Source organism: Lissotriton vulgaris, chromosome 12 (genome assembly GCF_964263255.1).
Source record: "Lissotriton vulgaris chromosome 12, aLisVul1.2, whole genome shotgun sequence".
Classification (NCBI taxonomy): domain Eukaryota; kingdom Metazoa; phylum Chordata; class Amphibia; order Caudata; family Salamandridae; genus Lissotriton; species Lissotriton vulgaris.
The window spans coordinates 789,398,493-789,413,388 of record NC_141700.1 but is presented as its reverse complement, the minus strand read 5'-3'; the positions used below and the strand labels follow the sequence as shown (position 1 = coordinate 789,413,388).

The 14,896-nt window shown below is 40.6% G+C and overlaps 1 protein-coding gene across 1 annotated transcript in view; it reads left to right on the top strand.

The window, feature by feature from the left end:
* ZCWPW1 (zinc finger CW-type and PWWP domain containing 1) overlaps window positions 1-14,896 on the top strand; it is a 645,937-nt gene that overhangs the window by 545,367 nt on the left and 85,674 nt on the right. Inside the window, exon 12 of the mRNA XM_086945720.1 lies at window positions 6,039-6,179. Within this exon, the coding sequence (XP_086801846.1) occupies window positions 6,039-6,179 (141 nt within the window). The remainder of the gene's footprint in view (window positions 1-6,038; window positions 6,180-14,896) is intronic.

The following is a 14,896-nucleotide window of genomic DNA, read 5'->3' as shown; positions in this document are numbered from 1 at the left end:
CTCCTTTATCTCCTCCCTTGTAGTCAGAGGATTCCACACTTTTTGTATTTCATTACTTAGATATTTTATTAGGTATTTTCAATTTCTTATCTTGAATTCATTCACTCATTAAATTCTCATTGTTTCAACATCAGTGACAAATATTCCTTTGTATTCCAATGCATTTCGGGCGGTATCACAACGCCCTTCATCAGGGAATCAATACTATAGAAAAAACACAAAATTGTAAAAAAACGTCACAAACTAATAAAGGTGATGTGTATTTTCAAAAAGAATAACTGTGCATCCCTACACAAAAACAATAAAGGTCTGCAATTAGGTACACCATGGTTGGCACCTACTGCCCTGTTTTCTACCCTTATTACTACTGAACATATCGGAGTTGCATGCATACACTCACGTGTCACTGTTCTTCTCTTTGGAGGAATATATCTGAAAAAAATATTATGAAAAAACGGGTGTAAGCTCAACGCTCTGACCGCACCTCTTAGAAAGTCACAACGCGGTGATTCACGGTTATTCTTAAGAGACACTGACCTGATTCTCGCTATCTCGGCGTTTCATTCAACAAACTCTACGACTCCATTGCCGATGGTTGTCAGGGTTACGAACAAGCTATGCTTCTATTTGATGCCGTTCCGTTCACGTGACAAGGCAGTAGGTGCCAACCATGGTGTACCTAATTGCAGACCTTTATTGTTTTTGTGTAGGGATGCACAGTTATTCTTTTTGAAAATACACATCACCTTTATTAGTTTGTGACGTTTTTTTACAATTTTGTGTTTTTTCTATAGTATTGAATCCCTGATGAAGGGCGTTGTGATACCGCCCGAAATGCATTGGAATACAAAGGAATATTTGTCACTGATGTTGAAACAATGAGAATTTAATGAGTGAATGAATTCAAGATAAGAAATTGAAAATACCTAATAAAATATCTAAGTAATGAAATACAAAAAGTGTGGAATCCTCTGACTACAAGGGAGGAGATAAAGGAGTGCCCAAGGGGATGTCCCTAATGTTCCATTAGAGACACAACGTGTGAATCTGTCAATCAGGCGCCCAGGAACGTTGGCCGCCACCCACGGAGCACCCAAAAAGAAACGAACTGTGTTAAACATAGGTTGTGCACTTACCCCACTGTACATATTCAATTTAGTGAGTCCCCTCGGAAGGAGTAGCACACCAAAGAACCATGAGTAACTATGAAGATATAACAAAAAGCACAGATGCTAGGGCAGAGACTTTCGCTTTCAAAGAGACAGAAGCAGATCGAATTTATTCGTTAATAAGGGAAGAATTATCACAGGAACCCTCTACCCGGGGTAAGGAACAAAATGTCAAACAATTCATCTACTTGACCAAAAGACAAATAAACCAAAAGCTCCATGCGAGTACATTGATAAAGTATCATCGAGCACAGCGCATTCCGAGAGGCCTAAGAATCTCCCTTAAACCCTCACTTTGTAAGAATTCTAAGCAATTCCAGGATAAGTGGTTTGCAATCCTCAATAAATGTTCACTGGACCTCATCCTACTGATAATAGAGGAACTATCAGGAATACTAGATGAACTAACAAAAGAAATTGGAGAAGTATCAGAGGAGTTATCAAAAATGCTAACCGAGGACGAATTATCACAGACAATAAATGATATTAAAGAACAGATGGAAAAACACACTAAAGAGATTAATGAAAGAAAGATTCGAAAATTTAAAAGGGATACCCTCGACTATAAGTTGGGGGAGGTATATACATGGGCTGATATCTACGCCCAAAAGAGAAAAAAATCGACCATATTCACCGAATACGGATACCTCTTCCACAGGAAGTGACACTTCCCAAAGATCCCAAAGACACCAACCAAGTTCAAATCAGCGAGAACAAGCACGGGCTGAACCAAGAGCTCAATCAGGAGAGAGGACACAAGACGACACACAAACAGAACAACCAACGACAAGCAAACCAACAACAGTAAATCCTTTTTTAGAGCAAGGTCAGGCCCAAAAAGGCGACCCCGGAGAGGAAAAGGCAAAAGAAAAGGACAAAGAGAAGGAACACCCCAATACGAGGAGCACCACGATTCCAAAAAAAGACAAAGACAAGAAGAAAACAGTAACGTGAATCAATTGGTTATCAATATTAGCAACTTTCAACCAAGTGAATATGAACTTAGTTTACTACAACGTGGGACTTCTTATGTCCCCACAACCAATACTAGCACATTAGAACTAGAAGTGAGTTTTTACAAACTCATGCGAAAACTCAGACTTCGATATTTCTTTGACCATGTACTTCCTCAAACAAACAAAGAGACTGATGATCAGCTGTGTGGATTAAGGGCTTCCAGCAATTTTCAAGCGCCAACAAGTCATAAAACTTTGGATTTGTATGAGAAAATGGTGAAACAGGATCTAGCCCAACTTAATTGTGAGAAAAAGTCTAAAAGAAATATGACACGGAAAGATTTGGACACCTTAAAGAAACTGGCTAACAATACAGATCTAAGGTTCACAAAAGCAGACAAGGGAGGCGCCCTTGTAATTATGAACAACTCCATGTATGAAGAGAAGGTTAGTGAACACCTGTCAGACATAAACACCTACCTACCACTTGACGTGAATCCTACCAGTGAATTCTCCAAAACTCTAGACAACATTGTGAATAAAGCATACGAAATGGGCACCATTAACATCAAAACTAAGAATCTTCTAGTGAAACCAAATCCAAAAAGTCCGGTATTCTACATGATACCTAAAATCCATAAAAACTTGATGGATCCTCCCCTACGACCCATTGTATCAACGAAAGGAAGTCTTCATGAACCAATTGGTCAATTAATTGACAAACACCTTCAACCCACAGTAAGAAACATGAGGACATATGTCAAGGACACAACTGACTTTTTAAAAAAATTGGACGAAATTCATCCAGATCTGAATGAAAAATTGATTATGTGTACAGCTGACGTACGGTCTCTGTACACTTCAATACCGCACAACCTTGGAATGGAAGCAGTTGAAAGAGCCCTAGTAAATACAGATTTGAAACAGGACTTTCAGGTTTTCCTTATCGAATTAATGACATTCACGCTATACCAAAGTTATTTCAAATATGGCGAACAGTGGTATCAGCAACTCACAGGAACGGCAATGGGAAATTCGGCGGCCCCGGTGTACGCTAATATTTTCATGCAAAGCTACGAAGAACTCAATATGTTCTCTAAACCAATCTGGAAGGACAATCTCAAATTCATGGTCCGATATATAGATGACATTTTCATCTTATGGAAATCTTCCAAAACACTGCTAGAAACAGCACTATGTGAATTCAATCAAGAAGACAGCCGTATACAACTCACTTGGGAAATGTCAGAGTCTTCAATAACATTTTTGGATATGAGAATCAACTTAACCAATAAAGGCTTTGAAACAACTATATACCGAAAGGAAACTGACAGAAACAACATACTACATTACACCAGCTTCCACCAACCAAGTTTAAAACAACATTTGCCTTATTCACAAATGACAAGAGTCAAGAGAATAACATCGGACAACACCAAGGTGAAAGCTTCTTTGGATGAAATGGCCATAAGATTCGCTAATAGAGGTTACCCAACTGAGGTTATAGACAAAGCGAGAAAAAGAGTGGATATGATGGACAGAAAGGATCTTCTAAAACCGTCCAATAAACATGAGGAAGCTCGCATAGTAGCGGTGTCCAAATTTTCTACCCAAAGTCACAACTTTAAAAGAATTATTACCAAACATTGGAATATGCTGAAGTCAGAACCCGACTTCCAACATGATTTTGATCAAGTTCCAATATTCGCACACACAAGAGTCCAAAATGTGGGAGAAATCCTCAAGCAGCGAAAACCTCAAACCAAATCATTCAAAGGAACCAAACCATGTCTAAGTTGTGGAAGTTGCAACAACATCATAAAAGGCAATACCATTAATCATCCGATGAAGGGATACAATATCAAAGTCAATGTTAATGCCACATGCAATACCAAAAATGTTATTTACGCACTGAAATGCCCGTGCGGGAAACTATATGTTGGAAAAACCGAAAGAAGCATAAGAACACGATTAACAGAACACAAATCGAACATTAGGCTCAAAAGCGTAAAATCCACTGTAGCCGCCCATTTCACGGAGGCAAAACACAACATCTCTCAATTGCAATACATGGTGTTGGAAGTAGCAGAGAAAATAGAAGGAAGAGACAACACTAAACATCTGCTACAACGAGAGAACTATTGGATACATAAACTGTGTACTCAGAGCCCGAATGGGCTCAACGAACGGAGCGAACTGTCATGTTACCTTTAATTGAACATGTAATACAGTGTTTATGCTTTCCCTCACCCTGGACTGGATACCTGTGATAACATATACTATGTTGTTTATTATGTTTTTGTTTATTTATACCATTGAATGCCATTTGATTGATTGTTTAGTGCACAATTATCTCTCCTTCACCTTCCTTTTTCTCCACATTATCCACTTGTCCCCTGTAGCACACCGCGTTTGAGTTTAGTTTTTATGATCGCCTGACACAAGAGGTTCGAATCCCCGTGGGGATAGTAATTTTTTTCCATAATTTTTTCTAATATAATTTATATACTTTTAAACATACTACTGACTAGCGCAGAAGCTTTGTAACCACGTCCAACTACTTTTAGAGGAGGAACCCGTTCCTATAAGAAGCTTTTGTTCATGATGACGCTCCTTGTCACGTGAACGGAACGGCATCAAATAGAAGCATAGCTTGTTCGTAACCCTGACAACCATCGGCAATGGAGTCGTAGAGTTTGTTGAATGAAACGCCGAGATAGCGAGAATCAGGTCAGTGTCTCTTAAGAATAACCGGGAATCACCGCGTTGTGACTTTCTAAGAGGTGCGGTCAGAGCGTTGAGCTTACACCCGTTTTTTCATAATATTTTTTTCAGATATATTCCTCCAAAGAGAAGAACAGTGACACGTGAGTGTATGCATGCAACTCCGATATGTTCAGTAGTAATAAGGGTAGAAAACAGGGCAGTAGGTGCCAACCATGGTGTACCTAATTGCAGACCTTTATTGTTTTTGTGTAGGGATGCACAGTTATTCTTTTTGAAAATACACATCACCTTTATTAGTTTGTGACGTTTTTTTACAATTTTGTGTTTTTTCTATAGTATTGATTCCCTGATGAAGGGCGTTGTGATACCGCCCGAAATGCATTGGAATACAAAGGAATATTTGTCACTGATGTTGAAACAATGAGAATTTAATGAGTGAATGAATTCAAGATAAGAAATTGAAAATACCTAATAAAATATCTAAGTAATGAAATACAAAAAGTGTGGAATCCTCTGACTACAAGGGAGGAGATAAAGGAGTGCCCAAGGGGATGTCCCTAATGTTCCATTAGAGACACAACGTGTGAATCTGATTATTGCAGTTGCACATACGTTACACAAAAATCACAATGCTTCAATAAATATTGAAATGCCATGTCGTGTATCTATTTGGGTATGCATGAGTTACCAGACGAAAGGGTTCTAGATCTGTTACCTCGATTTTCTTGGGGAGTTAATATGTCATTTTATGAGGTTGCATAATCCATTTCTTACCTTGTCAGGTTAGGAGTATAGAGCGTGCACTGTGAGCTAGCAGAACTTAAGGCTAACATATCTCGATGTTGTACGTAGAATCGCTCTAGCACAGGTTTGACCTTTATATTGTCCAACAAACGCACAGTTTTTGATAAAAAGTATAAGCCGTATGATACGGTGTTGTCACTAACTTAGGATGGTCCATTCAGTAATATCCCAATGGGAAGGAATCTACTTTTTTCATAGTGGTACCAATAGATAGAAACAAGGCACCAATATCCAATGTGGTTTTAAAGTACAATACTGCAGCATGCTGATGAAATTTAAGAAAGCACTTGAACATTTGAAAGATATTTAATGCTAGAGACGTTTTGTTGTTGAGTTTTATATAATGGTTTAAATTTACATTTTATTTTTGTTGGGGGAACAGTCTGTGGAAATGACAAGCATCTAACATCTAAGCCTACGAAATGTGAACTGAAATCCCCTGAGTCCAATGACTATGTAGCTCCAGCAGCCAAAGAAGCCGAAAATACTAAAGACAAAGAAGAGATAGCCCAGAGCAAGCCAGGTAAGACAAATCATGTTTCAGAGGGTCAAGAGAGCCCAATGTGGAGTCAAACCACAACTAAGGAAGTCCTGTGAAGCTTTAATGAATTAAAAGCATCAAGAATAGCATACATTTTTCTTTAAATGTGTTTACTATTTCTACGTATCAATAAAGCATACTTTCAGAATATAAAGCCTATTGCCTAAACAAAAACTTGATATCACAGCTTAGTAGAACACCTTACAGCTAGAAGTAAATGGCTATTACCTCCTACAGTAAATAATGCCCATTCCAGAAGGAAGTAATGCGATTCACAAGTAAAATCTGCTCTTCTTGTGGTAGAGTTACTGAAGGTCAATACAACTTTCCAGCAATAAATACATTACTTCAGGTTACAGGTGGTTTTCCCTTGACAGAATGTGCTCCCAGTGTCCTGCCTCCTCACACTTTGCTTCCCTGTGCTTGTTGTGAACTGCAGGTATTCAGTCAAAGGAACATTTACTCTTCGTGGTGTTGTGATGTTCTCAAACACTAAAAAACAAATGCACCAAGCAGTAATGGCTCCCATCTGTGGGAGCCAGACATCCTCTTTAATGATTAATTTGCTCGATTCAGAATGATTTGCGTCCCAGCTACTGGAGATAGGACCCCAGGGGTATTTCCAAAAAAAGAACAGAGTGGCCTAACACTCCACTGGGTGTTGTGCTTCTTCATTGGCCATTCCCCGCTCGCCAGAGAATGCTCTAGTGGCAGGCGGCTCTCGTTGTGAATAGAGGGGCTATTTATAGATGATGGGCGTAATGGGGGATCCAGGCAACTAAAAAACCCATGCACCTACCCATGCTCAAAATCTTTCTTTTATTAGATGGGTGGTGTAGTGGTGATTAAAAAAGGATGTCGGGCACTAGAGGCTCTATTTCGCTGCTCATGTCCTATCTAGGTAGACATGTTTCAGCCATGACGCTGCCAAAGCAACTTCAGCATGTGCAAAGTTACTGCATGAAGGAAGACAGGATCTGAAATTTGTCGAAGGCAAAGGGAGTTGGATACAGTCATGCTTCCTCTCCAGACACCAGAGGCCATCCTCACCATGTTGTGTCAAATCAGGATAGTCAGGTGAAAAACCCAATACTTTAAGCAATTTACCATATTCACCTGCAAAAAAGCGAAATGAAATGTCCAGAAAATGTGGTGTGATGATAATGAAGAACAGTGGCAGGAAGATATTTTAAATTTCTGTCTAGCTAACCCAGAAAAGAAACAGGTCTTTCTACATCATAGGATCTTCATTGATAGTAATTGCATTACACTTGTCCCGTCTGTGTGCAAGATCTCGGACCACATTTTTACCATTTATAAAAAAAATCAAAGTCACTGACATTTAAAATGCATAGATTGCCTTGCGGCTTAGCTAAGGGTAGATTCCCCAATTTTTGAATGTTTACTTGGGCAAGTACTGGTGACTGGGTAGAAAACGTAAGCAGAAAGAAGAGTACAGCTCTGCCCAGGTAAACACAGGAAGTCAGAGGAGAAAAGGGACCAAAGGGAAAGCGTGTACAAAGGAACAAGATAACTAAGACTCAGAAGGGATAGGCTCTCAAGAGTTGATTTAGCATCCAGAATAACTACAGCAGAATGGATGTGCAAAACATATACATATATATCAGCACACTTTTCTTCCAAACCTCCACAACGGCGAAAAGAAGAAGCGGACCCCACGACTCGAGGTAGGAAATATTTTATTAATCCAGCCTTCTTTGTTGATGCGTTTCGAGCATCAAGTGCTCTTGATCACACAGTGAACACAGCATCTAAAAGAGACACGTTAGTGATAGATTCCTTACCTTAGAATATCCCCAGGCGTCAGACTGGATCCGGAAATTTTTGCGTAGCAATACCCCTGCGCGTCGGTAGGCGTCGTCTGCGGCTCCCCGTCCGTCGTCGAAAAATCACATGACCTTTGACATGGACATAGAAAGAGTCTCGTTGATGTAACTTCTTTTCAGTATGTAATCATTTTGCAGCTTTCACTATGTTGCAATAATATCAGCATGAATGGTTTGCAATATATACATTGTTTCATTGTTGAACAGTCAAACACTTAATATTCCCAGCATAAATGCTGTAATAAGAGCACAATCATATAAAGTGACAAAGTGCAATATATATACATCGGGTTAGATTACAAATATATAAATATATCAAACATTATAAAATCAATGTCTATATTTATGTCAGTTAAAAGATATTCCAAATATATACATAATTTTATATATATATACATATATATATATATACATATACATATATATATTCAATGAAAAAACCATTGGTTATAGAACATATATAGTTAGGAATTTGCATTTACAAAACCTTATTTTACTCGCATAAAACCATTGAAATTCCATATATAGTTAGATGCGCTAACTATATATCGCGCACCCGCAATCCACTGCTGATGATGTCACATATTACATCATTCATGACATGGTCAGTGACATCACTGATGACATCACTGATGACATCTCAAATGACATCACTGATGACATCACTGATGACAACATCCTGTGACTGTATGTTTCTGTAAAGTTAAAATATGTCTTACATTTTGAAGAATGAGTGGATGTATAAGTGTCTGGATGAAGGATTTAGTAGGTGCATGACTGACTGTATGAGTGAGTGATTAAATGTGTCTCACTAAGTGCATGGGTTAGTGACTGGGTTTTAATTTGTGCATCATTATATCTGTTGTTCTACAAACTGCTGCATATGTTGATCAGTAGCTATATGAGCAACTGTATGGGTTATTCATTGGTTGTCCAAGTATTTGTATGGGAAACTGAGTGTGTGTGTATGGGTGGCTGGGAGGTGTGTGACTCTGTACATAGATGTGTGAGTAGTTGATTCACTATATGTATGGGTTCAAAAGTGCATGTGGAAACAGCTGTATGGGCGGTTGACTGTGCATGAGAGTATTAGTGAGTGAATGGATATCTCAGTGCTACATGTCAAAGTAAGTACATATGTAAAACACAGTACATGTGAGAGTTGACATATATAAATAACTGTACATAAGAGCCAGTGAATGTGTGAGTGGCTGTATGGATCATTGTGAATATGTATCAGGGATTGTATAAGAGAGTAAATATGTGTTATTATATGTTTGAATAAGTAAGGTGTGTATAACTGTATAGTTGAGAAAATGGAGGTGTGATTGATTTTTTGCATAACTGACTAGGTGTGTGAGTAACTCCATGGATGAGTGACAGTCTGTGACTGTCTGTTTACACTGATTGTATCTAAGGTTATATTAGAGTCTGAAAAGGTTCATGGTATTATCACATGAATGATATCATCAGTGATATGATCAGTCATGTCAAACGAGATGAGTGATGTCATCAGTGATGTCACTGACCATGTCATGAATGATGTAATATGTGACATCATCAGCAGTGGATTGCGGGTGCGCGATATATAGTTAGCGCATCTAACTATATATGGAATTTCAATGGTTTTATGCGAGTAAAATAAGGTTTTGTAAATGCAAATTCCTAACTATATATGTTCTATAACCAATGGTTTTTTCATTGAATTTTCAAGGTTTTGTAAATGCAAATTCCTAACTATATATGGACTATAACCTATGTTTTTTTCTGTGAATTTCATTGGTTTTTTAAAAGCTAACATCTGTAGCTGTAAAATGTATTCTTCTTTAAAACCCAAAATATATTTTAGATGTTTATTGATAATTTTTATTGAAATATTTTTTTTCTTCGCTTCCGGTAAGCGAACCGGGAAGCTTTCCGTTAGCTCATCTTGATGCCGCGATCTAGTACGCGAACCGGTAAACGTTACGTTAGCGGAACTGTGACGCGTCGCGGAAGCGCGACGTATCATTGTCGCGTAATGCGTCTTATGACGCGCCGCTTTAGCGCTCCCGAAAGTGCTCGGGACCGCGAACCGGAAACGATGCGGGACGCGACGCGCACCGCGTAACGTAAGCGGAACAAGTCATGTGACTTGTTTATCAAAGTTTTCATTGGTTCATTTCACTTTTGGTTTCCAAATGATGTATGACTAGGTCATGTGACCTAAAAATAACACTTTTCATTGGTTCAGAACTTTTGCTTTTCCCAAATCATGTAATCCCCTTCTTCTTTCCTCACTCTGACTTTCATCTTGGTGAGAGAAAGACCATTTTCCATTTTGATTGCAATGGCTTCTATCTTTGCTTCAGCTGGTGGACCCCCACCACCACCTCAACCTCCTCATGACAAGAGAGGACCACCATCACAATTCATCTCCAACAGAGAGGAGGAAGAGGACGACTTAGAAGAAGAGGACACTGATGAACCTGAATTTATTCAGGAGTTGCCCCGTGTTTCCCGAAGGAAAACAAGTTTTATTTGGCAGTTTTTCTCAATTCCTCGAGGGGAGAAGAAGGTTAATGCCAAATATGCCACCTGCCTAATTTGCAAAAAAAGATTATCTCGAGGCACAGAGAAAAAGTATAGTATGGGCAACTATACTATGCATCGCCATATGGTCAGGTGGCATCCATTAAATTACAGCCGGGCAGAGTTAAGGGACCTGCAAGATAATCCCCCGACAACTCCTGTGGCCAAATCAACTTCAAATATATATTTGACTGCAAGAGAGGCACAGGAAACTGTGCCAAACATACAGCCAAACTTCAAGCACATGAAGTTTACGTGCATACATTGTGGTGCTATGCTCTCATGTGGCAACATGAGCGTAAACTTAATCAACTTGGTGTTTGATAACCATAACTGCCCTAACCCACCCAAGCAGTAATTTTTTCTTTGCTCCTGTTGAGCCCTTTTCAATGCCTGTTTTTTTGTTGTTTCCCCCTCCATGAAAAACACAAAAAAAACATAAAACTGTTCTAAAAATACAAAAAAAACAAAAAATGTTCAGAAAATAAAAAATAAAACAACAAAAACATTAAAAAAAAGTTCTTTTCAGAACTACCTCCCCTTTCAAATAAAATTGCTAGAATGTTTAGCACTCTGGCAAGCTCTATTTCTTTTGGTTCGCTTCAAGTTCGCTGCCCGGTTCGCGAACTTGAAGCGAACCAAAAAAATATTTTTTTTAAAAAAAAGAAGAGTTAGTATAAGGGAAGTAAACAGAGAGTAATGTAAAAAGAAAGACAGCTATAGGGAGTAAATCAGAGATAGTGTTTAATAGATCTATTTATTAATTCAGGATGACGATAAGGTGTGATGTCTCCTGAGGTTTGTTTAAGGTGAGACCTACTCAGGGTTACAGATCAATTTTACACTTGTTGAAGAATACAGAGCAGATAAAGCATGTGAAGGCCTACCAATGAAGTAAATCATGTCCTCTTATTACATCATTAATGACATGGTCAGTGACATCATCAGCAGTGCATTGCGGGTAAAAAGAGTAGAAAACATTTACCTTATAATTCTTGTTACCTTTTTTAAAAAAAAATTCATACTTTCAAACTGTAAAAGAGAGAACAAACATTTCCAAAAATATTACAACATGTATTTAAAAATTAGAAAAGAAAAGGGAAAAGGTTCAAGAAGAAACACTTTTTCAACAATTTTGACATTTACAGAAGCCTCTGCTTCTCTACGTCCCCTACACAATCCTAAAGATATATATTTTAAACAAACAGTATCTTCATGCTGATGAACTGAGACCTATTTTGGAACATGGTACTTCTTTTGCACTGCTGATGTCTCACAATAGTGATGCAATAGCAGCGCAAAAAAGATGTAAAGCCATCATAAAATTGTGTCTAATATTTTAAATGATAGTTTCAGGATGCAAATAAGATGTGTGCTTTGAAGAGCTTTCTTTGAGGCGAGGCCTATTCCTTTTTTTAAAAAAAAACAGTACCCAGAAGTACAGCACTGTAAGCATTAAAATTGACACTTACAGAAGACTCAGTTTCTCCATATCTACCTCACATTTCTAAATGTATATCATAAGTACAAACAGAAGAACATTAATTATACATGTTATATGGTTTATTTTTGCTGTTCTCAGAATGTATCAAATTTCACTTAAATCAGTGACTTGAAGGTATTCATCATGTAACAGCGGGGAAAAAAAAACACAATCAAAATGACTGTGTTTAAAAAACCCATACAACCTAAGAAATCTGATTTCAAAACTCCTTAAAATTAACTTACTTTCAATGACGTTGAAGGATCTCCTATGAACAGCATCCACTCTGTTGTGCTATAAATATTTTCAGCCCGCCACTTTCTGAAAGAAAACCTCCATCGATACGAAAAATATGTTACATAGAAGAAAAGACTTCTCTCATTCTATCACATGTTTCCACTAGGCCAAATCATGGAAAGGGGCGACCATTCGGTCCCCCCGAACGTATGGCGGAGTACCACGATCCCCCCGGGAAGCCATCTTGGGCGGGAGGCGAGTCTTGGCTGGTATGCCCGAAGCGGCGTAGCCGGGGCGCGCTTTTTCCCGCCCTGGAGTGGGCTGGCCTAGACACTGACGCGGCCGGCCACGCCCGTTGGGGCAGGCAGGGGCGGGTTTACGCCCGCCCTGAAGACGGATAAAAGGAGCAACAAGCCAAGAAAGCATCCTCTTGTTCCTGTGCTCTGAAGCTGCACCTCCTCGCTGCACGTGAGCTCGAGACGGAACGAAGAGCCAATTTTGAGCGTGGTAATCTTTCTTTTTTGTCTTACAGATACTCTGTCTGAGAATGCCTAAGAAAGTCGGAAAGCGAGTTACTACCGATCAGATGCTCCGTATGCTCATGAAAGAAGTTACCGATCTGAAGAAGCAGATGGCGGCTAAAGACGGGGAAGGGGGACCGAAACGACCTTTGGCGGGAGCAGCTCCTGTAGGAAAAGGCAAGAGGCCCAGAAGGGGGGCATCTGGGGGGGACATCCCGGTTCCCGATACCCCACTCGAGGAGCCAACTCCGGTGCCGAGGGAGGGGAATCCGATTCCCGTGGTGGTCACTCCCGTGTCCGGAGAGGACATGCCGCCTGAGTTAGCAGCACAATTGGCAGCGTGGTTGGGGAAAGATAGCGAGGGCGCCACGGCTGACGACGCACGGGTGTTGATGAAGCAACTGCGTGAAACTAGGGAGGCGGCGAAGGCACCATCGCCAGTTACCCCGCTGTCTCCGGCGGTGGATAAAGCAACAGGAGCAGGTCCAGCGGCCGATGCAGCCTCTGGTTCAGGTAAGCGGCCATTGCCGATTGCGAGGGAGGAGTCTGCACCTTCACGAAGGGAAAAGTTGGGTCAGCATGTCCCTCTGGCAATTAAGGAAAAGATGTGGGCGGGCGAGTATGTAAACATTTTTTCGTTGCTTACCGACCATTATGAGATGGAGCATGTTAAGAGCCAAAAGGAGCTCATGCATCCGAGTGTTTGGCGCGCAAAGATGGCCGCCTTTAAGGTGGACGAAAACATTGGCACTTGGGGCAGGGCATGGGGAATCTTTACCTCCATCATGGGCGAACGTAGGCCCGAGTTGCTGACCGAATTGCCTATTTATCAGTCACGGATTATGGAATATTATGGATCATATGGGGGCAATCAGTGGTTCTGTTACGATAATATTTTTAGAAAAGCGAAAGAACACGACAAAAACTTGACTTGGGATTGTTACGACTCTGTTTCATGGTCAAAAATGGAGAGTACTGGTATGTTGAAGTTACCATTGGTAGGGAGTAGCGCGGGTGAATCCTCCCGCCAATATGCTGGGACACCCTTTCGATCAAGTACGGGTAATGATTACCACTCGAAGCCGAACGGCAACGCAGGTAAAAGGGGGATTTGTTGGAACTTTAACAGGGGTAAATGTACGAGGCCCCAGGGGTCATGCAAGTTTAGACATGAATGTGGAGGGTGTGGGCAGCCATCCCATCCTGAGTCCATGTGCAGAGCCAAAACGGGTGATAACGGCGGTAGGGGAGGCGCCAAACAGGTCTGAAATAGTCCGAGGGGCGCCTTTACCTACTCCGATTGATACCATGGCAATGATTCCTTGGCTCAGCGACTACCCGGATCATGTTTCCGCTGGGGTGTTGCGGAACGGGTTTTCATATGGTTTCCGCATCCCAGTGGGGGATTTTCAGGGTGTAGCAAAATGTAAAAACCAACTGTCGGTCTTGCAACATACGACCGTGGTACAGGAGAAGATTGGGAAGGAGGTTACTCGAGGTCGAGTCGCCGGTCCATTTGATGAGCCACCATGTGCTAACTTTGTTTGTTCCCCTTTGGGGGTGGTCCCTAAGAAGGACCCGGGCGAGTTCCGACTGATACATAATTTATCAGCCCCACGTGGTTTTTCCGTGAATGATGCGATAGACCCGGAAGTGTGTTCGGTGCGGTACGCATCTTTCGATGAGGCCGTCGCCATGTTGAATCGCCTAGGGCCCGGTGCGCTGATGGCAAAATCAGATATTGAGTCAGCGTTCCGGTTGCTCCCGGTACACCCAGACGATCAGCGTCTCCTTGGTTTCATGTTTCAGGGTCACTATTACATGGATAGATGTATGCCGATGGGATGCTCTATATCTTGTGCCTATTTTGAAAAGTTCAGTTGTTTTCTGCAATGGGTCTTCACAAAGAGGACGGGTTTTCAACATGTCATGCATTATCTCGATGACTTTTTGTTTCTGGGGGCGGCCGGGGATCCGGAATGTGGACAGGCTTTGAATGAATTTTGTGTCTTAATGAAGCATTTTGGTGTGCCACTGGCA